Source organism: Maylandia zebra, linkage group LG10, assembly GCF_041146795.1.
Source record: "Maylandia zebra isolate NMK-2024a linkage group LG10, Mzebra_GT3a, whole genome shotgun sequence".
Lineage (NCBI taxonomy): Eukaryota > Metazoa > Chordata > Actinopteri > Cichliformes > Cichlidae > Maylandia > Maylandia zebra.
Genome location: NC_135176.1, coordinates 15198144 through 15218037, shown reverse-complemented (window position 1 = coordinate 15218037; position 19894 = coordinate 15198144). Strand labels below are relative to the sequence as shown.

Below are 19894 nucleotides of genomic sequence, written 5' to 3'. Positions count from 1 at the left end.
GGGAGCCAATAGTCAATAGCTGCAATTTTAATAACGCGGCCACAGAAGTGCCAGTTTTATACAGTAAGGTGTAAAAGTGTGCAGTTTTCAAATGTGCAGGGTTCCCGCCGTGGTTTCAGAGGGACGCATTTGTGGGGTGGCACACGAGGCAGCTATTTGCAGCATCAGTGAAGCTCAGCATCAGTTGGCTTTGCATCTCAAGTTGGTATTTGTAAAGAAATTAAGGGAAAATCCGCCTGACAGTTTTCCTGATGTGCGGTTCTCATTTCCGCTCGGGATTTTAAGGTCTTTCGATCAAATCGGAAGTAGGTAGTAGAACAGTTAGCACACATACATGTCTGTTTTTACCGATGCTAAGGTCATACTAGCCGACGGATCTGCGGCACCTGCTCATATAAACCTCAGAACAGCATGCATGACGTGCAGAGCCATGCAGACCTGGTTTTAAAATCCTTGGAAACCAGTATGATGAGACATAACAATACAAAGCTCTCATACATTTAAAATGTAGGTTTGTGCTGTTAATGTTGATGCAATTTGTAATTCTGATATTGAGGTTTTCTAAAAAAAAAACAAAAAAAAAAAACCCAAAGCTGACTAAATAAAAATAATAAACATCTTTTTTTTCCCCATCAATGCACTTAAGAAGAGGTTAGTCCTCTTCCCCTGTTGTATCCTTGCACAACAGAGTTTTTCTTTTTTAGCAGGTATGAGAAATAAATCTTGTCTTTGTGTCTTGTAGGGAGTGTTGCACCCACATGGGCAGCGTTCTGGCTTTGTCTTCCAGTCCGGGCCATCAGAACTGGCCTTTCTCCACAGACCCACCTCCTTCCCGCTGGGACGCACACCCTGCTCACTGGGACAGTCCACCGCGCTGGGAGAGGAGGGATGGCCGCCTTCCCAACCCAGGCAGCTTTCACTCGTTGCACAGGAGCTGCAAAGGTATCACTGGTTAACATAGGAGAAGTGAGGAGTGCTCACCATGCTTAAAGTGAGGCAAAAAAGACGCTTCTTTCATTAGAGTTGCAACTGTTTTCCTGTAAGGTCAAATGTCAATTTCAATTTTACTTCTATTGCACTTCTAAAGCAGCAAGGTTAACCCAAGTTATTTTAAAGTTATTTAAAAAAAACAAGATAAAACCATGGATAAAACTCCATGTTTCCTTGTATAATGTGTGGTTCTAGCTACTCATAATCCTTTGAGGCTAAATAAAGCAGTCCTTATGTTTCTAAATTCTGTTACTAGCCGTGAACAGCTACAGAAATACAAATTCTATTATCTAAATGTTTCTTGACATGATTGGTTTTTTCCTCTTCAGATGTGTTTCCTCAACAGATTGAGGGTGTTAAGATGATACTGAATAAAACCCTGAGCAGCTTCTTCAAGGTGATTTTTTTCCCATTCACTTTAATTTAGATGCAAACAGTTTGTAGCATTTAAAGGTGATAATTATTAACCAAGGAATGTTTTCAGGTCAGCCATACGCTCCACCTCAGCGCTGTAAGTCCGTCGTATTATCGATTTCACGTGGAGCACCTGCAAAGTGACGACTATAGCAAAGACAAGGTCAGGCGTGAGTCATCACAAAGCTATCTTCATAATAAAAAAATTTAATGGTAACTGCGAGGGAGCTGCTGCCTTTTTGTGTTCACAACTCGCATTCTGTTCCTTTGTCAAATCTCAGGATGCTCCAGCGTTGATCGGGGAGATGGACTCCTCAGGTAGTCTGAACGCCCACGCTCTGCTGCATCTCACTGAGCGCGTGCGAGCCAGAACAGTGTTTCAGGTGTGATCATAACATCTGACGTCTGTAAACATGGCATTCATTCATTCATTCATTCAGTTCCCTCCTACAGCTATTACAAATCTTGACACCTTTGACATCTTTCTTCAGAATATTTGTCTTTACTTTCTCTGTTTGTAATGTATAATGCTCCATGAAAGGATACCTGTTCTGTTTTCTGTTATAAACTTTATCGTTAGAGTAACATTTTTTGAACTGCTCAATGTGTTTTAGACCCAGCAGTCCCAGTTTGTAACGTGGCAATTTGAAACTGAGTACAGAGGGAACGATTTTACTGCTGCTGTGACGGTGGCCAACCCAGACATCCTCAGAGAGTCAGGTGAGAAATGGCAGGTGGAAAAATGAGCAGAGGATTAACCATCAGGGTCTGATCTATGGAAAGTTGGAGTCAGTGCTCTACACTGGAGTGATAGTTCCCCTCTTTCTAATGTGGACCTGGCAGAGGGTGTGTTTCAGCTTCAGGGGGATCATAGCCCTCACCCTACCTGCAAAGGTCTTTGCCAGGGTCCCAGAGAGCTAATTTATACACAAAGAATCAGTCAGAGCCTTTCTATAATTACCCGCACTAATTAATGTTTGAAAAATGAGAACACCTGTTGAGGGAGGGCAGTTTAGATGCTTGGAAGGAGGTTGAAGAAGAAGGAATATGCCTTCTACAAGGGTGAACTGGTCTGTTAGGAAACTGCTGTGAGCTGTATGAGGTCCTGAGGACTGAGACTCAGGTGGAACGCAGGATTTATCCATAGGAAAGCTGCATCATTACAAACTATTCCACCTTACAAGCATCAGATCTGTGTGGAACAGCTGACCTGTACGATGTGTAGAAGAAACAACAAACTAATCTCAATCTTTTTTTAATAAAGATATTGTTACTGTGCTCTTTTTTCTTACTTTTTCTGCAGAGTATAGCAGCTTATTAAAGTCAATATTACACATGATTTTCACATCAATAGCTGAATTTGGATGGACATTTTCAGTATATACTGTAGGACTCATAGATAGTTAGAGAGACGTTTTTAGAAAAGAAGAAACTACATAACTACAACTTTCACAAATCCTACACCAAATAACAATTTTTTTTTACCCTGTAGCCATAAAAGACTGACAGGCCATTGTCGGCATAACTTTATAAGAGCAAACCTTAGTAAATCACATTTGTTTGATTTGTTTAAATATTTTCCCAGCATGTGTTGTAACCTCTATAATACATTTGCCAAAAGATCAGCGACCAAGTTACCTGCTGTGTCCCCACCTTTCAGCTACAAAACCGACACTGTGGCTACTCTCATTAAATCCTGACAGTAGTTTCTTAACCCTAAAAGAGGACTTTGTTGTAATGCAGTGTTAGGAAATCTGGTCCATGGACACAGTTATTTGTGCCCTTACTTTCATTAAATATGTATTTAGATTTCCTTCCAGAGCCTGCTGGGAGTCACAATACAACATCCATGCTGCCATTAGAGATACTTTTTAAAGTGAGCCGATGGATTTGCAGTGTTCAACATTTTTCGTCAAAATATGCAAAATGGTCCGCAATGAACGCGAGTGCATTCATACAGCTCTGCAGTGCCAGAGATCACTTTCATGTAGTGTGTTTTTCTTCTTCTCTCAGATGTAATATTGTCTGACAAAATGCTACCGTTAATATGTCTTGATGCATGCTCAATCATCCAGGTAAGGAAACCCCAAAAAGTTGATTCGGTTAATCTGGATGTTGTAGTTGAAAATGGCTACCAATAATAGGACTCAAAGATCAGCAGTGTCTTAGATTAATGTCTGAATTTTTCAGTATATAATACTGACTTTAATAATATTGTAGCATTACATGGTGTACAAGAAAAAATAAATAAACAATGGCAGTTGACATTGTTATATTCTAACTTCAATACATAGACGGGTCAGCTGTAACACAGATTTCAAGTTTACAGGGTGGAATATTTGAATCCTGCACTCCGCCTGAGCTGTCAGATACGTTTGTAACTCTGACGGTAACTCTGTGAATAGCAGAAGAATTCAAATTCACCAGAGAATAAATAAGGGAGAGACATGGCATCAAAGTTAGATAGAGCACAGTCCCACAGGTTAAGAATGAAAAAGAGAAAATACATCCCAGGAGGCGAGAGCTAAAGGAACTGATGGACATGGTCAGACAGATGACTTATGTTCCTAAATTCAGCCTGACATTTTATCACTTTTGCTCAGTTATACTTTATTAATGTAAACTTGCTGCACTTGCTGTGTGCATGCACATAGATGTGTGCATGACCAGTCTGCTCCATTACTTAAGCAAAAAACACTCCACCTCTGGTCACAGGCTGCCCCAGTTCTTGTACATCTGTAGTGAGAGCTTACTCTGGATTATTGGCAATATGCGAGAATTTCTATGAGCAGCCATGGGGTGGAAGTTTGAGGGTTGGCAGGTCTCAGAGGTTTATCTCTGCTTTGCAGATCATGTCATTGATTTCAGGCAGTGGCCTCCAGCTTGCCCCTTGGGCAGTTTGCAGCTGAGTGTGAAGCGGTTGGATGAGAATTAGCTCCTATATGTCTGAGGCCATGGTTCTCAGCCAGAAAACAGAGGTGTGCCCACTTTGAGTTGGGAATGAGTCGTTGCCTCAAGTGGAGGGTTTTAAGTATCTCGGCATCCCCTTCACGAGTGAGAGGAGAGAGGAGTGACAAATTGATAAACAACTTGCCGTGGAGGGTGCAGTGATGTGAACGCTACACCAGTGTGTTGTGGAAAAGAGAGACATGAGCATGAAAGTGAAGCTGTCATAGGTGACTAAAGGAAGAGTGGAGCAGTGGAAGTGCTTCCTCCAAACAGCTTCTCGATTCACCCTGAGAAGCTTAGTCATTCAGGAGGGTAGTTACTCTTCCACATTAAAAAGAGCCAGTTAGGGTGGTTCAGGCATCTGAAAGGATGCCTCCAGGGCACCTCCTAGGTGAGGTGTTGCAGACGTGTCCTATTGGGACATGTCCCAGCTTGCTTGGGATCACTTAGTGTATCCACATAAGAGGTGGGGGAGGTGGTGTGGAGAAGCAGGTCTGGGCATCTCTACGTAGAAAGCTGCACAAGCTGACCATATCTTGGTCTCTTGTGTTCTGGGGGCCTCTGGATGTCTGGAGTTTTGATCTCCTCCATACCTGCTTCATGCCCTGGAGGACGGGGCAGTGGCCCCCCCACACCCTCTAGCAGATCATTACATGAAGGAACCTTTTAAAAACAAACGCGCTCATACTCACAGGTGTACACACAAGTGATCACACACACAAACTACACCTTTTTTGGCTCCTACCTCTAAGCACACTGTGCGCTGTCAATCGTACGTGCTGCACAATAATGTTTAATATTTAGTATTTACTGTCATATTCCCATATATCATTGTGATGTTGTTTATTCTATTACTCTCGTTTTCTTCTGCTTGTTTTCTTCTTTCTTTCTCAACAGGTGATCCAGGTGATCGATATATGTGGTTTTTTTTCTGTTTATTCTGTTGGTTTTTGTTTTTTGCCCTTTTTCCCCGTCCCTCTTCTCAGCTGTTTTTCTTTCCCTCCTTCTTTCCCCCAATCAAGTCTGTCCCGTATTCAGCAAGTGAAAATAAAATAAAATAAACAATAAAAGGTGAATCAAATAGACCATTACGGCAAGGCTGGGATGGTCCATTTTGTAAAGTAAATCCGTTGGGCATCTTTCTTCGCCTTTAGACAATAATTCTGATGGCAAAAGAGCCAAACGGGACAGGCAACAAAACAAAAAAAAGAAAAAAGAAAGGAAAGCTGCACATGGACCTGAAAGAGTGGCAGGAAATAGATGGATGGGTGGATGTTGGCTTTTCTTTGTTATCCCACAACATGAGAAGAAAATAATTTAACACTTTTTCTGGTATTTTTCACTGATGTGCCCCTTGATGATTTTTCTGTTATCTTGCTGTGTGTTTTTCCTGGACAGTTATCCTGGTGGCGCATTTCCTGCAGAGCGTGTCTTCTGGGCTGGTGTTAGGAGGAGAGCTGGTCTACCATCGGGGACGAGCAGAAGAAGGAGGCATCCTTACTCTGGCTGGACAGTACTCAAGTGAGATGTTGTTTTTACTCATGAATCTGCCTCGCATATCATATTTTAACAGAGCTGGTATCATCTCTCCTTTGTTGAGCTTTGATTTAGCCACAGTGGGGGTGGTGGGTGGGTGTTCTGTCTCTTCATGCAGGACCAAACTGGGTGGCAACATTGAATGCTGGCAAAGGAGGTGCCCATGCAAGCTACTATCACAGAGCCAACAAACAGGTACAGCCAGTGCCACCCATAAGCGTAAACACCATTTACCTTAGTGGCATATCATTAATGTATGTTTGTGCTTTGCAGATACAAGTAGGGGTGGAGTTTGAAGCCAGTACCAGGACACAGGAGACCACAACATCCTTTGGGTATCAGATGGAGCTCCCAGAGGCTAATATGGTCTTTCGAGGTAAATTTCCTGATGTAACTTTGAGTCATGCGCGATGTTAACTATTATGAAAGCACAATGCATGAGTCTTTTGTTTCTGTGTGTGTATCCAGGTATGATAAACAGCCGGTGCATAATAGGAGGTGTGTTGGAGAAGCGCCTGACTCCTCTCCCAGCCACACTGATTATGGGTGCCTTTGTAAATCATAAAGGTGATAAACTGCAAGTGGGTCTAGGCATCAACGTGGGTTAATCATCAGCTAACCCCCGCTGGAATTACACTGGATATCCGTCCAGAGGCACGTTTCAGAGGCTTCATTAACAACGTGACCTTGCGAGACTTTTTCAGCCTCACCAAAACACTTCCTGTTTCTTTAAGTCACCTACCTCTCTAAGTGGAGGCGATGTTTGTCTGACTGAGTGACAACAAGAGGATTGCACTAAGAGGAGTGGATGAGCACCTCGAGGGCTCCAGTACAGTATGTGACTACACAAATGTTTCAGTCTCCCTAAACCCAAACTGTGCATCCACTCCTGGACACTGAACCAAAAGGATAAAAGGCATACAGTACTGTAAAGTTAAAATAAAGATTTTATATTATGGGTAGTCCTAAACAAATCTAATGGAAGTACACTGTATTAAAGAACAATAGTCTGTGAAGGTTCTCAGTCATCCAGGTCATCGTAGTCAAAGGAGCTTGCAAAGAAAAGCGTCTGGACTTCTTTAAGTTGCTTGAACAATAGTCTTTTTAATAGTCTTTTTAATGTTTTTGTTCATCAGCTATAATTTTAATAGACTATATACACAAGATGCTTACAAAAGATGTTTGCCCATCTAACAGGCAGTGATTGGTTTACATCAGCGCCAGTATCAATTAAAAACAAAGCTCATCAACTCACCTGCCAAAAAATTAAATTTTAGCTTGAATGTACAATCATTTGGTGCTCTCTAACCACGACACAAACAGAGAAAGCATTAAACTGAAAAAGTTCAGCGCTTACTCATAAAAAGACAGTCTGTGTGGGCTAATCTGCACACAAGCAAATGCTTAGAGGAGCATTCCAAATGGCAGCAAATGCTGCATCTGAGTATGAGTAAATGGGTCGGCTCACGTTAAAACGTCAGTAAGAACCTTAAAAAATATGCATGAGTAGGTGAATGTTTGTTTGATTGGGTACAGATCTTTTTTTTGTGTGTGCCGGCATATTATATAGTGTGCAATCCACACAGAGAAAGGTGCTGCTTCATACTGTATATAGTAATTTAAGGTTCTGAGGGTTGAGAAAGAGGCTATGCACCAAGTCTGCTGATTGAGGACTGCGCTGTATGTATACTGTATAGATGAAGGCATTTGGTAACACTGACTGTATGCAACCTGCACTACTCGTACTGCGTTCGAGCATTTACGGTCCTCTTCAACTGGGAAATGTTGCATATATATGATTTATTCATTATATAAAGTCAGCACGGAGAGAAATGGAAGGGATGGCTATCTTTTTGAACTTAATTTATTAAAGATGTTATTTCTGTCATTGTTTCTTTTGACTGTATGTCATGCATTTCAACAGACAGTTACCTACCTACAGTAAGTCTGAACCTAAACTCAGCACCAAGGTACCTTTTTACGTCCTGTTGCTTATTCATAGCTCAGCAAGACACAAACACGAAAGCCAGATAATTTTCACTTAAATCATTAGAGCTGAAGATTGCAGATTCATTAAGAATTTGCTTAAACTGAACATTTTCCACTCTCGGATCAACATGCAATATTCCTTCCCATTAACTTCCATTAAGTTGTGATGATTTTCCCTGATATACTGTTTTAGTGGTGGATGTCCCTTTTAAACAAGGCCAAAGTTTTAAATACCGAAATCTGCACAAAGATAGATGGAAGCCCAGACCTCAGACTGCAATAAGACGCTACATTTTGGGAAAAAAAATTTCTGTGTTTGATTTTGGATGATGGCTATGAGAGTGAATACCTTTTAATATGCTTATGGAAGGCACACAGCTCATGCTGACAGCACAGAAATCCCACTTTCTGTTTGTCAGGGGCAGCTAGTCATAAGAAAAGTGGGTTCAAAGGAGAGGGTGTGTTGTGAGATTGCACTGAGGTCTAATGTGTGTGAGATTTTAAAAAAAAAAGAAAGATTGTTTTTGAACTTTGAATAATGTGTAACATAGTAAAGGATAAGACCTGAAAATGATAGGTCCTTTTTAATCTCTTATTCCTTCGTATTTGCATGCTGCCTCTAAAAATCTTGTAAACTTTTGTCTTTAACCTCCTAAAATCTGAACTCTTCCACGGCATGCATTTTTAATTTCTCTTTGATCAAAAAACAAAGAATTACCAGATTTTCTTTTTATCTGATTTTTGTTTCTAAGAAAAATGAGAGCCACATATGAGCATATTCGTTTAAAACAGTAGCAGTATAATGTCCTCGTAAGTGGATATCAGGCTCTTGTAGAGCAAACTTGAGTACTTTGGTCTAAATAACTCAAAATGTAATGTCCACATATGTGGACGCCAGGTTTTAGGAGGTTAAAAAACTAGAAGTGACTTAAATAATGCAAGAAAAGATGATAACATATCCAACACTCAGTTGAGACTTTTTTTTAATATAAAGTATGAAATTAATAATACACTGTATATACATATATACAAATATAGGTATGTAAACAAGTCACTTGTTGCTAATATGGCATTAGTGTCCATTATCTGGCCACAAAAGACAGAGTGGCAAAGAAAATTGCGGATAGTGTCCATTTAAACCTGGGAGTCTTCTTGCTGTTATATATCTTTGAAAAAAGAGAGGAATCCTTTCGATCCTTCTCCCTTCATTCTCAAAGACCTGCTTCTTTGGAATCCTGTAGCACCTTTTTCTTGCTGGCTCTCTTTCTTCCTCTCCTCCTCCCTTTGCTGAACCTGTTGATTTATCACCACCCGCATGTCCTCCTGGAGCAAGAGCAAAGGTTCAGATTACAAAAGTATAATAATTTTTTAAAGTCCATTTTTCCAAAAGAGACTATCTGTAGTTTTGTATCCAGGTACACAAACCTGCCAGGCCTCCAGCTCTTGAGACAGCGCCACCTTCTGCTTGATGGTGTTGAGAAGCTGCTGAGTTAGTGATTCTTTCTCTTGACGCACCGTGACCAGTTCACTTTCTAAGGACCTAAATGGAAATTTTAAAAACAGATTTATCTTAATAAAATCTAAATAAAATTGAGAGAAACTAAACTAATCAGCATAGCATTACCTGTAGCTTGGCTTTCCTGAACTGCGGCCACACAGCTGAATTTCCTCCCTCAGAGACTCGAGTTCTTCTCTCTGACCTTCAAGCTGATGTGTAAATACATCACTCACATTGATCAGAACATTGCATATTAGAGCATGATTGGCCTCCAAAATAAATGTGATATTATAAAGTCGTGCACAGATAAAAGCTGAGCAGAGAAAAATAGGCTACATAATGTCACACAGTTAGCCTCAAATCGTCACATCACACACGTCTTCACAATTTAATCAACACATGTTGATTAAATTAATCCAAACTTAAACATACTGATTCTATAGCACATTATTAAAAAATGTAATTCCGTGACTTCAGTTGGTGCTTCCTATATTGTCTGTTTTTGCTAGACAAATCAGCAAATATGTCTTTTTCTATTCCTGCAGCAGTAAGGACAGTATATACAGCATACAGTTTCACTGACCTGTTCTTTGAGTGCCTGTATTTCTTCATCTCTCGCTTGCAGCACTGTGGAGTGAGCTAGAAGAGCCTCTTTAGCCTGTAACAGGAGAGATATACACCGCATCACAAAAAGTCAGAGGGGTCCAACACTTAACTAGGCATTTGTGCTGTTAATGCAAATTTGTCCTGCAAATATGTTGCTTTTTTTGGCAGACTTGTGCACTATATGGGCGAGATTAATGTATAAGCAAGGTAAATTTGAAAAAGTGAGATTTTTTCAGTGTGGAAAAGGACTCTTTTTACCTGCCTAGATCACCACATTCACTTATGCTGAATACATAAGCTGATCTGTACCAATTTATGTCAGTGTTTTCTCAAAAACGCTTGGACGCTCACAACAGATGGCTGAAAAAGTAATATGCACTAAGATGAAACAGCTAGGGGAACATTTTGCAACTAATTGGGTTAACTGGAAAACAGGTCAGTAAAAGACTGGGTTTAAAAGAGAATGTTTTAGAGAGACAAAGTTTCTCAGGAGCAAACAAAGGCAGCGGTCACTAATCTTAAAAATACTGTGCCTACAAATTCATAATAATGTTTGTCAGTGTAAAAAAGTGAAGACATCATCAGCTACAGAACAATAAAAAGGTTCAGTGAATCTGGAGAAATCTCTGTGCTCAAGAGACAAAAATCAATATCGGATGGATCATGTAAACATACACGAGTACAAGGATTATCCAGACAAGCTTTGGTACACAGGATCGGTACACACTGACTTAGACTGTGGAGTTACTCGGTGGGTGTGTTTCTGTGGGCACCTGTGACTGCTGAATTTCACTCAGCAGAGACAAAGGTTCTGCTTGTGTCCTGTCCAGGATGCTGTCTTCATCCAGGTTTAGAGCTTTTTGCTGTAGAGAGCGATTCAAGGTGCGCAACTCAAACACCACTCCCTGCTCCTGCTCTATCTACACACCAAGCACATGCACACACACAGATCGAGAACGTGTTAGTGACCTCTGCTTGTGATGAGCAATGCTTCCTGCAACAGATATAACTGCCTCAAGTTTCATCGGTCAACACCACGGCTGATCCTAAATATGCCTCCGATTTATTGCTCACCTCTGCTTCTTTCTCTTTGAGTTTCATCTGCATTTCTGACAGTCTGTCTCTGAAGCGCTCTCGCTCCATGCGAAGTCTTTGGTTGTCTTCCCCTGAAGCTTTTAGTTGCGTCTCCATGTGTGACTGCCGCTCTTGCAAAACTCTGTTCTGTATGAGAAGGATCAAAAGGATAGACTAGCAATATAAAAGCTGTTTTAGCATTGTCAGCCCAGATGTCACCCCAAAGCCTACTTCCTGCACACCTCGAGGTTGTTAAGAGGTTTATAAAATCAGCATCCTGATTGTTGGTTTACACCTCAACTGAACATTTTAAGAATTTTCCACTATTTCTCGTTACAGTTATTTTGATGACACAAATTATTGTGACTGAAGGCTTGTCAGACCTCCATGACGTTAAGAATTTTACTTATTTTTGCTGGTATTTAGTCTCAAGCCAGACTCAAATTATCCGAACATGAGATTTGATTTTAGCTTATGCTATATGAAAATTGACTCCCAAAAGATGTGGTTTGTGGACTTTTCATTGCGAACTTAAGACTTGCACTTGTACTTTCATGTGGTGCTACTGCTGCTCTTTGTGCTTTTTGGGTGTGCTGTTCATAATAAAACCAAAACTTTTGTGTATGCAATGTTTTACTTATGGGTTTACCTCTGCTTGTATGTTCTCTAACTGTGTAAAGCTGATGTTTCGGCTAAAAGATGATTCTTCCATTTCGTCTCTGATGGTACGCAGTTCAGTCCTCAAGGAATGCTCCAGTGTCACAGCCTAGATGTGTGAGAAATGGGAAGGTGAGAAAGGTGTGAATAATAAAGGTAGGACTATCTAAACCTGTTAGTCTGCATTTTCCTGTGATGCAACATACGTGCAGAGATTCACTGATCCATTAAAACAAACCTCTGCCAGCTGCTCAACCAGTCTCTGGTTATGGTTGGCTAACTGGATCATCTGCTCGCTTTCATCTTTTCGCCGGTCACGCCCTTGACTCTGATGTTTCTCCACCTCAGCCCGCAGAGTTGTTAAATCAGCAGTTAGCTCCGCCTCCCTCTGTCCAAATGCCAGTTCATTCATCTCCAGCTTCCTCTGAAGAACGTGCTTCTCCTGCTGTAAAGCCTGTATTAAACACCATATGAACCAGCTTCAATAACCAGACTTTCCTGATGACATGAATGGTGACTCCAGTCCTGGACATGGCAGTGTGACAGCAAGCCAGCGTGCTCAATAGGAAGACTCAGAAAAAAAAGGTTACATGTAATCAAAAACATTCAAAGAACATTTAACATTGTATTTCATGAAAAATACTTTTCTGTTTATTTCTCTGTGCTTGTCGATTCTGCACTGGGGGCAGATTTATTAATTAAAAAATTAAAAGCTGTAAAAACAGTATAACTAACACAAAGCCACATGAACCTGATATATGGTGAAGATCTACTTAAATGACTTCTGCTAAAGTTAAATGTACTTAACTCACATTAAGTTGGAGCGCATGCAGGTTAAGTAATGCATACTTATCAGGAATTGGAAGCACCGTGTTATGTCCCATACATTGCACTGTAGTGCAAAGTACTGAAAATTTTTGGTATCATCTGATACCAAGTAAATAAAAGGCCAGTATTGTTGATACTGATACTGATACTTTAATTCTGAACACATTTTAATGACCACTTAAATCACTGTGATTTTTACTTTGCACAATTATTTGTTGACACAATAAAACACACCTTTCAGCTTTGCATGTATTTTAAAACCTTTTTAGAGCCCTGGGATGTAAATTTGCCTGTCTCTAAAGCACTTTGGGTCAGCTTCTGTTTGAATGTGTTATAGGCTATAAATAAAACAGACACTACAGTCAACACAAAAAGGTTGAGCCATTTTTCATAGTGCATGTTTGGGGTATATTTTCCAAAAATATGTTTAACCCAATTGAGAAGGCTACATACTGAACTTAGAGGATTGAAACAATACATTGATCTCATCACTCTAGTATCAGTCCGATACCAGTAGCGGCATTGGTATCGATACTAACGATATTTAAATTGATTGGCTCACCTCTAATGCAGTTGCAGAAACACTATTTGGAATAACAGTGGATTAAGAAATCATGACATGATGGCTGCCATGTAATCATGGATCATTATCATAGCCAGCATAAAAGATTGTTGTGGCTGTAGAACATTTGATTACATAACTGGGTAACTGGGGGACATAGCTGATGTCACATGCTTTGACCATTTTTAATGATTAGACTGCATACTAGAACTAGAATGATAGAATTAGCTTTGTACTGCCACATTTAATGTTAAATGTATTGTTATCTCTGTAGAGAAAAAACAAATGGTTTAAATACTTTATATATAGATAAAATCTATCTATATATCTATTTCTGATAGCATTTTCACACTGTGTAACTTAAGTTATTTTGTAAAGCAGTAGTCAGTAATGGTATGTCTGCAAGTCCCTTGGTGATCTATGGCAGCTTTATGAGACAAAGTTAGCATTAGCTTCCTAACAGCTAACCAGATATAATCTCCTTCAGCACAGTGAACTGATTTGCCAGCTAAAGGCATTGCATAAGTTTCAGTCTGCGGTTATACATTGTTGGAGCTCTTTCTCCTCCAGTGGGGGTGGTTATCATGGTTGCATTGTCTCCTTGCAATCTGACAAATCTTCTGCCCACAGGTGGAATGACTGTGCACTGCAGGCCACATCCAAAAGTTTTGCCTTCATGCAGCGATTTGCTTGTAATTTTAGCTAATCTTACTTCCCATTTCATTTTGTGTAAAAATGTGTTTATCAAATATGACCTTTTGGGAGATTAAGGGACAACAGTAGCTTTAATCTTACCTCCAGCTCCCTTTCCCTCTGCTCCAGAGAGGCTGCCAGCTCCTCATTCTTCTCCAGTAAAGCCCGTCCCAGCTCAGCAGCTAGAATCAGGTCAGTCTCTATGCCTCCTCCACTGTCAGTGCTTCCAGGGGAGGATGTGGATGAGGGGAGACCAAAGGAGAGAGAGACCGAGGAGGAGGGAGAGAGAGGAAAGAACGAGTCCTCCAAGCTGGGTGAGGGAAGACTGTTTTTGCTGAACATAGCTGACAGTTGAAGGATCAGTTAAAAAGTACTATCCCAAGTCCTGCAGTTGTGATTCAGTCTCTCTTCAGTGGAAGAGAATGGATAGAGAGTCAGGACTTTCTGTTTCCTGATGGTTTAGTTTACAGGTGTTTGGGTTCCACTTTTGTTATCCAGAGTATTCCTTGTGCTTCAGTGTGTGGTCCCAGTGCTTATATCATTCACTTCTTCTTCTCTTCTGGTCTTTACCGGGACATCTTTGGGCAAGAAAAGACATTTAATAACACAGAAAACCTTGTGTGAATATCACACTAGCTGCTTTCTGGTAACATAATCCAGCATGGCCTAAAAGGAGATCTTTTGTCTGACAGGTGCTTTTGTAGCTCTGACCGAAACACCAACCTGCACTATTATCATTGTCTCCTCCCTAAATTCCAGAGGCACTGTGAACTGCTACTTCTTGTGATCGCTACAATGTGTTGAGTATTTCAAGTAGACTCTTAAGTAATACGTTTAGGTCAAATTATCAATAAACAATCAGCATAGGCTTAGTCTTAAAAAAAAGCTTTTTGTTTGATAATTCAATGCTATCATGAATAATTCCCAGATTATTTTTATTCAAATTTAGACCGTATAAGCTGAATTTCAGTCACAGTGTAGCAGTGTCAGTATCTGGAGTCTCACCAGCCTCAACTATCAAGTCTGTCACTATTTGCTTCTCACCTGTTATTACCTATTGGTATCATGAATCTGTGCTGACATGCTATTTAAAGTCCTTTAAAATACAAGTAATAAACTCAGTCCTACTTTATTGCCAGTACGACAGTTGACAGAATCCGTGTTAACCTATTTTCCACCAGACTTTGAAAAATGATAAGTTAGGTCTTACCTGACAGCTCTCTGCCACCGCAGGCTAACAGGTACAGTCTTCCTGTTTGGGAGTGTTTGCGCAAGAGAAGCTCAGCTGGTTTCCTTGGTAGTGGAAACGTTCATTATGTAAATAAAGCACATGGCTCCACCTACTGAGTTCCAAAGGTGAAGCGAGGGAAAAAGGAAGAGGAACTGACAGAAAGAACAGGGAATACTGGAAAAGTGGGGTAAAATTAATAGTTGCTGATTGGATATCAGGCAGTTAAACAAGGAAGTGATTAATTCTGGGGAATTCACTGGGGAGGGGTTTGCATTGCGTGACAGATGGAAAAGTCTAGGACACAAGCAGGGGTCTGTCTACTCCCCACCCCCTTTGCCCCATCCTGTTTACCTGCTTGAAGAATTTCAAAGGAGCTCTGTGTGTGCTCATGTGACGAAGGGTTGGGGGAAGAAGAAAAAGGGGACTGCTTCTGCTGCACCTTCATTTTAAGAGTGGCCAAACAGACTTACAAGAAGACTGAAAACCAGGACCTTCCCAGCTGAGAAAAAAGGCTTTTTCCATCAGTAGGTACATTGACGTAAAGACATGGCTTTTGAACTGTGGTTTGCTCTTTCCCTGTGCCTTGTGTTGGGAACCTCTGAAGCTGGAAAGCAAATGCCTAAACTCTCTGACAAGAAACTCTGTGCTGACTCCGAGTGCAGCTGTAAGTATCAACTGTTTATTTTGCTTCGGAAAAAAAGGTCAGATTCATATCACATTATAGCTCATGACATTTGTCCCTGCACAGATCCTATCTTGATAGCTCGTGCACTGCAGGACTACTACCCTGGAGACTGCAGGTTCATCCCCATCAGGCAGGGGCAGCTTGTCTATGTTTATGCAATGCTAAAAGACAGAGGGAATCTCTTCTGGGCTGGCAGTGTGAGTAAAAGTGACATATTTATGTGGCTATAAATGGCCTGGGCACGGCTCTAACCATAAAACTGTGAAAACGTCACAGGCTTGGGCTTCCATGTGCAGCAAAACATTTAAAAGTTTTGAATGTTATCAAACAAATGTTATCTGCGTCATCTTTTCCCAGGTACAAGACGCCTATTATGGACAACAGGAAGCTCGCATTGGCCACTTCCCCAGTAGCATAGTGGAGGAGACACATGCTCTCATGCCAGCCACAACTGAAGTCAAAACTACTGTAGGTGAACACACACACATGCACATGTGCATATGAATTATTTAGTGCTTTCTCCTGATTCAGTGTATCTTCTTTTTTCCAGAAATGGGACTTCTACTGTTACTGATAATACACTTCCCAAGAAACTTAACTTGATATGATGCACACTGCTGACAGTTTATTTTTATGCATCTAATAACATGAGCGCCAATAGAAGTATGCATAAACTCTGCACAGCAATGAGTGCATGTATTATTATGAAAACGTATTATTATAATTTCATGTCTCCATTGATGGTCTTGCTGTCTTTTGATGACTTAGACATCAGCAGCGGTTCTGCAGCCTTGCTTTGTTGACAGATGAACGATGTACATTGTCTGTAATGCTCCTGTTTATCTGAGGTTTTGCAGATAATAATAAAAGTTGTCCATCGTGTACTTACAAATGAAGGAAACACGACTTGTGCCCTCCTTTTCTCTGCTAAAGCTATTCCTTTTTCGTGAGCGTTGTGTGTCTTATCAACAGGCAATGTCAGATTGTAAAAACTGTTTTAAAAGCAGCAATGAAGTAAGAAATTTCAATTTATTAGAGGGGACTTTTGCATTGTTTAATAAATAAAGCGTGCCGCAAAGCATTTATCTGGTGCTTTTTGAGGCCAGGCTAAACCTTCATTCCTGAAAGCTCCAGTTCCCCAATATTAATAAAGTGTCTGAAAAAAAATATCAGCAGCTCTACATTCACTGTACATAACCACCCACACCTTTTGCTGCATTGTTGCATTGCACAGGTTCAACTAGTTACTGAAAACATTCTTCATAGATTTTCACATGATATCATCAAACACTTGCTGCATATTGGCTGCACATTCATGACGTAAATCTCCAGTTTCACCACATCCCATTGAGATCTGGTGACTGTGGAAGCTATTTGAATACAGCAAACCTACTGTTATGTTCAGGTAACAGGTTTTAGATTATTTAAGTTTTGCCACATGGTGTGTTATTCTTCTGGAAGCATAAGATGGGTACGCTGTCATAAAGGGATGGAAATGATCATTAACAGTACTCAGAAGGCTGTGCCACAGCATCCCCCAAATTGTTACACCACCAGCCTGAACAGATACATGGGAGGATGAATCCATGCTTTCACATTATTTACGTCCAATTCTGATCCTATTATTTTAGCTACACCTTTATACAGTGTACCTAATAACAGGGGCGGAGCGTGGGGGTGGCTTACTGGGCTTAAGCCCGGGTTGTTTTGTCAGAAGCCCGGGGTATTTTGGAGTGCAATTTTTTCATAGTTAGATGCCTGGCTGACAACTGTATAAAACAAAAAGTACACACAATATTCGAAGCACATAGTGCACACTGTGGGAATTTACGACTGTGCGTGAATCCCCCCCTGATATTGGTATGATCCAAGCTCAGGCACTAAGCGACTGAGCGAGGGGGCGGGGCAGCTGCTGCCCGTCAGTGCGCTGTTGGAGAGACGGAGCCAGCCATACTAAGGAGAGCTTAAGTTTGACCAGGTACCAAAGCAAATCATTCGTACCGTACAAATAATGTAAATATGACGGTGCATCACGAAAGATTGATATCAAACTGATCACTTGACCAATATTATTTTACTTGCTCTTCAAGTGAATCAACAAATGGCGAAATGAAAAGCCGAACAAATGCTATTTTTTTTTAGAGATTCTTAGCTTACGTGTGTTTATTTCATATTTTCAGTTCTTACCCTCCCCGACTAAATCGGTTTCAGTTATGTACTGAAATATAAGAATGGACATTAGAGGGTTCTTTCAAAGAAAAACTCAGGTAAATGTTATTTTATATATTATGCTTTGTATGTTGTTCAGTATATTTGTATGCAAAACAAGAGGAATTTCAGTACACAGCAGGATATTCACATTTGTAACCAGATATTTACACTTTAGGGAGAAAACATAAAACATTTTTACTGCACAACATCAATTTAGAGTAAACTTTTGTTTTAGATAAATATTGAAATATCTTTTGAATTAGTTAAATGTCACAATAAAGAGAGACAGAGCTTTCTGTTTTTTATCACTTTCATCAAATTTAGGAGTACATGTACACTAAGTTTATTGTTAATTAATAAGAAAACTCCAGACGATTCCATTCTGAGCTGAAGAAGCTTCTGATAGGTTAGTAGAGTCCATGTGAGTAAACAGGTGGCACAGCTGTGGATGCATATAAGGCAAAACACAGAGCCTGTTTCTGTGACATGGGAAAATCAAGAGATGTCAACCAAAACACCAGGAAAAGAACTGTGGAGCTCCATAAGTGTGGCTCAATTTTGAATACAATTTGGTGCCATTTGCAATTAAGAAATACAGACGATTTCTCTCTTTACTCTTAAAGTTAACAAATATGTTTTTTATATTTATCAATCTAAAAAAATAAACATTTAGTCTGATTTGATGTTACAATTAAAAAGTGTTTGTGTTTTTATCTGAAGAGTTTGTAAATATCTGTATATTTGATGATTGTCAGCACAAAGAGGGAGAGAGGAACAGAGAGGGAGATGGAGAATGAGGACAGAACAGAGATGAACAAGAGCAGGTGAGACACACATGTTAGTCAAATGGTTGTTTACCAAAAGTATCACCGTATCATAGGTACTCATGTATCTCGTACCTAGTGTTTCTTTTTAGGTTTGTTATTTTTCAAATTCTATATTTATTAAGTTATGAAGGCTTGTTTGCACAACAAGGCTAAATAATTATATAAACCTTTCTCAATCTAAATATTGTACTTTGGTAAAATTAAAAAATAAATGTAGTGCAGGTCTATGATGATTTTTAGTGCTACTATCATCTAGTTCTGATTCTGGTTCTGTCTTGGTTAAGTCCCAAGTAGTGCTGATTTTGAACTGTTGTAGTCCTGTTTTAATTCTGGATCAGTTCTTGGTCTGGTTGAATTGGGGTTTAGTCCTCGTGTCTTGATACAGCCCTGATTTTGTTCTGCCTTGCTGCTTAATTAAAAAACTAGTTTAAGGTGTTCTGCACATGTGATATATATTTTTCCCTATATGAAGTCATTCTTTTTTGAACAAAACTCAAAACAGAGCCAATTAATCTTTCAGTCATTTCTACCCCCCCCCCCCCCCCCAAGGGAAAAAAAATCCCACATGCATACTATCCTTTTGGGCTAAGCCCCGGGTGTTTCAAATGTCTGGCTCCGCCTCTGCCTAATAAAGTGGCAGCAGAAATCAAGACTATTAGATCAGGCAACATTTTTCCTTCTATCTTCCCTTCTTTTACTATTGTCCAATTTTGTCAAGCCCGTGTGAATTGTAATTGACAGGTGAAGGACCTAATATGGTTTTTTGCTGCTGTAATGGCCTGTATTTGTATAGCGCTTTACTTTACTAACCCCAAAGCGCGTTACACATCCAGTCATCCACCCATTCGCACACACATTCACACACTGATGATGGCAAGCTACATTGCAGCCACCCTGGGGCGCACTGACAGAGGCGAGGCTGCTGGACACTGGCGCCACCGGGCCCTCTGACCACCACCAGTAGGCAATGGGTGAAGTGTCTTGCCCTTTTCTTTGCTAGCTCCTTTGACTGTCTTGCCAAAGGACACAACGACCGAGACTGTCCGAGCTGTAGTTCATCTGCTTCTGATTCCTACTCTGAAACTTCAGCAGATCATCTGGACCATGACCATGAGTTCTTGCCATTTGATTGGCTGATCAATAT

The 19894-nt window shown here is 40.3% G+C and overlaps 3 protein-coding genes and 1 long non-coding RNA gene across 6 annotated transcripts; 3 read left to right on the top strand and 1 right to left on the bottom strand.

Moving 5' to 3' along the window:
- The first annotated feature begins 147 nt into the window (after nt 1-147).
- Nucleotides 148-7926, top strand: si:dkey-71l1.1 (mitochondrial import receptor subunit TOM40B). Of its 3 annotated transcripts, none has more exons than XM_004564067.2 (10): nt 148-305; nt 743-942; nt 1320-1387; nt 1475-1567; nt 1686-1787; nt 2019-2124; nt 5752-5874; nt 6008-6084; nt 6163-6265; nt 6358-7925. In XM_004564067.2, the coding sequence occupies exons 2-10, from the start codon at nt 759-761 to the stop codon at nt 6495-6497; spliced, it is 996 nt and encodes a 331-aa protein (XP_004564124.1). In that variant the 5' UTR covers nt 148-305; nt 743-758; the 3' UTR covers nt 6498-7925. The 3 variants fall into 3 exon arrangements, with proteins under 3 accessions (XP_004564124.1, XP_004564123.1, XP_076745258.1); XM_004564066.2 differs by lacking the exon at nt 148-305 and adding an exon at nt 333-507 and having other exon boundaries at nt 6358-7926; XM_076889143.1 differs by lacking the exon at nt 148-305 and adding an exon at nt 633-651 and having other exon boundaries at nt 6358-7926.
- A 924-nt stretch (nt 7927-8850) lies between these two features.
- On the bottom strand, nt 8851-15088 carry bicdl2 (BICD family like cargo adaptor 2). Its single transcript, XM_004564063.5, has 10 exons — nt 15007-15088; nt 13899-14374; nt 11952-12167; nt 11706-11822; nt 11057-11203; nt 10756-10902; nt 9960-10034; nt 9503-9585; nt 9304-9418; nt 8851-9201 (listed from the first exon to the last, which is right to left on the bottom strand). The coding sequence occupies exons 2-10, from the start codon at nt 14136-14138 to the stop codon at nt 9037-9039; spliced, it is 1305 nt and encodes a 434-aa protein (XP_004564120.3). The 5' UTR covers nt 14139-14374; nt 15007-15088; the 3' UTR covers nt 8851-9036.
- A 131-nt stretch (nt 15089-15219) lies between these two features.
- On the top strand, nt 15220-16829 carry mia (MIA SH3 domain containing). The gene is made up of 4 exons (XM_004564065.5): nt 15220-15691; nt 15776-15909; nt 16070-16180; nt 16263-16829. The coding sequence occupies exons 1-4, from the start codon at nt 15574-15576 to the stop codon at nt 16284-16286; spliced, it is 387 nt and encodes a 128-aa protein (XP_004564122.1). The 5' UTR covers nt 15220-15573; the 3' UTR covers nt 16287-16829.
- A 553-nt stretch (nt 16830-17382) lies between these two features.
- Nucleotides 17383-18797, top strand: LOC143420815 (uncharacterized). Its single transcript, XR_013100554.1, has 3 exons — nt 17383-17690; nt 17893-17979; nt 18679-18797. It is a non-coding gene; the product is annotated as an uncharacterized LOC143420815 (long non-coding RNA).
- Nucleotides 18798-19894: the final 1097 nt, after the last annotated feature.

Coding starts and splice junctions, on each gene's coding strand:
- si:dkey-71l1.1 (XM_004564066.2), top strand. Junction 943..1,319: donor GTTGCACAGGAGCTGCAAAG/GTATCACTGGTT, acceptor TTTCCTCTTCAG/ATGTGTTTCCTCAACAGATT. Junction 1,568..1,685: donor ACGACTATAGCAAAGACAAG/GTCAGGCGTGAG, acceptor GTCAAATCTCAG/GATGCTCCAGCGTTGATCGG.
- bicdl2 (XM_004564063.5), bottom strand. CDS start 14,138: ATGTTCAGCAAAAACAGTCTTCCCTCACCCAGCTTGGAGGACTCGTTC. Junction 9,419..9,502: donor TCAGGAAAGCCAAGCTACAG/GTAATGCTATGC, acceptor ATTTCCATTTAG/GTCCTTAGAAAGTGAACTGG. Junction 9,202..9,303: donor AAGAGCTGGAGGCCTGGCAG/GTTTGTGTACCT, acceptor CTCTTGCTCCAG/GAGGACATGCGGGTGGTGAT.
- mia (XM_004564065.5), top strand. CDS start 15,574: ATGGCTTTTGAACTGTGGTTTGCTCTTTCCCTGTGCCTTGTGTTGGGA. Junction 15,692..15,775: donor TGCTGACTCCGAGTGCAGCT/GTAAGTATCAAC, acceptor GTCCCTGCACAG/ATCCTATCTTGATAGCTCGT. Junction 16,181..16,262: donor CAACTGAAGTCAAAACTACT/GTAGGTGAACAC, acceptor TCTTTTTTCCAG/AAATGGGACTTCTACTGTTA.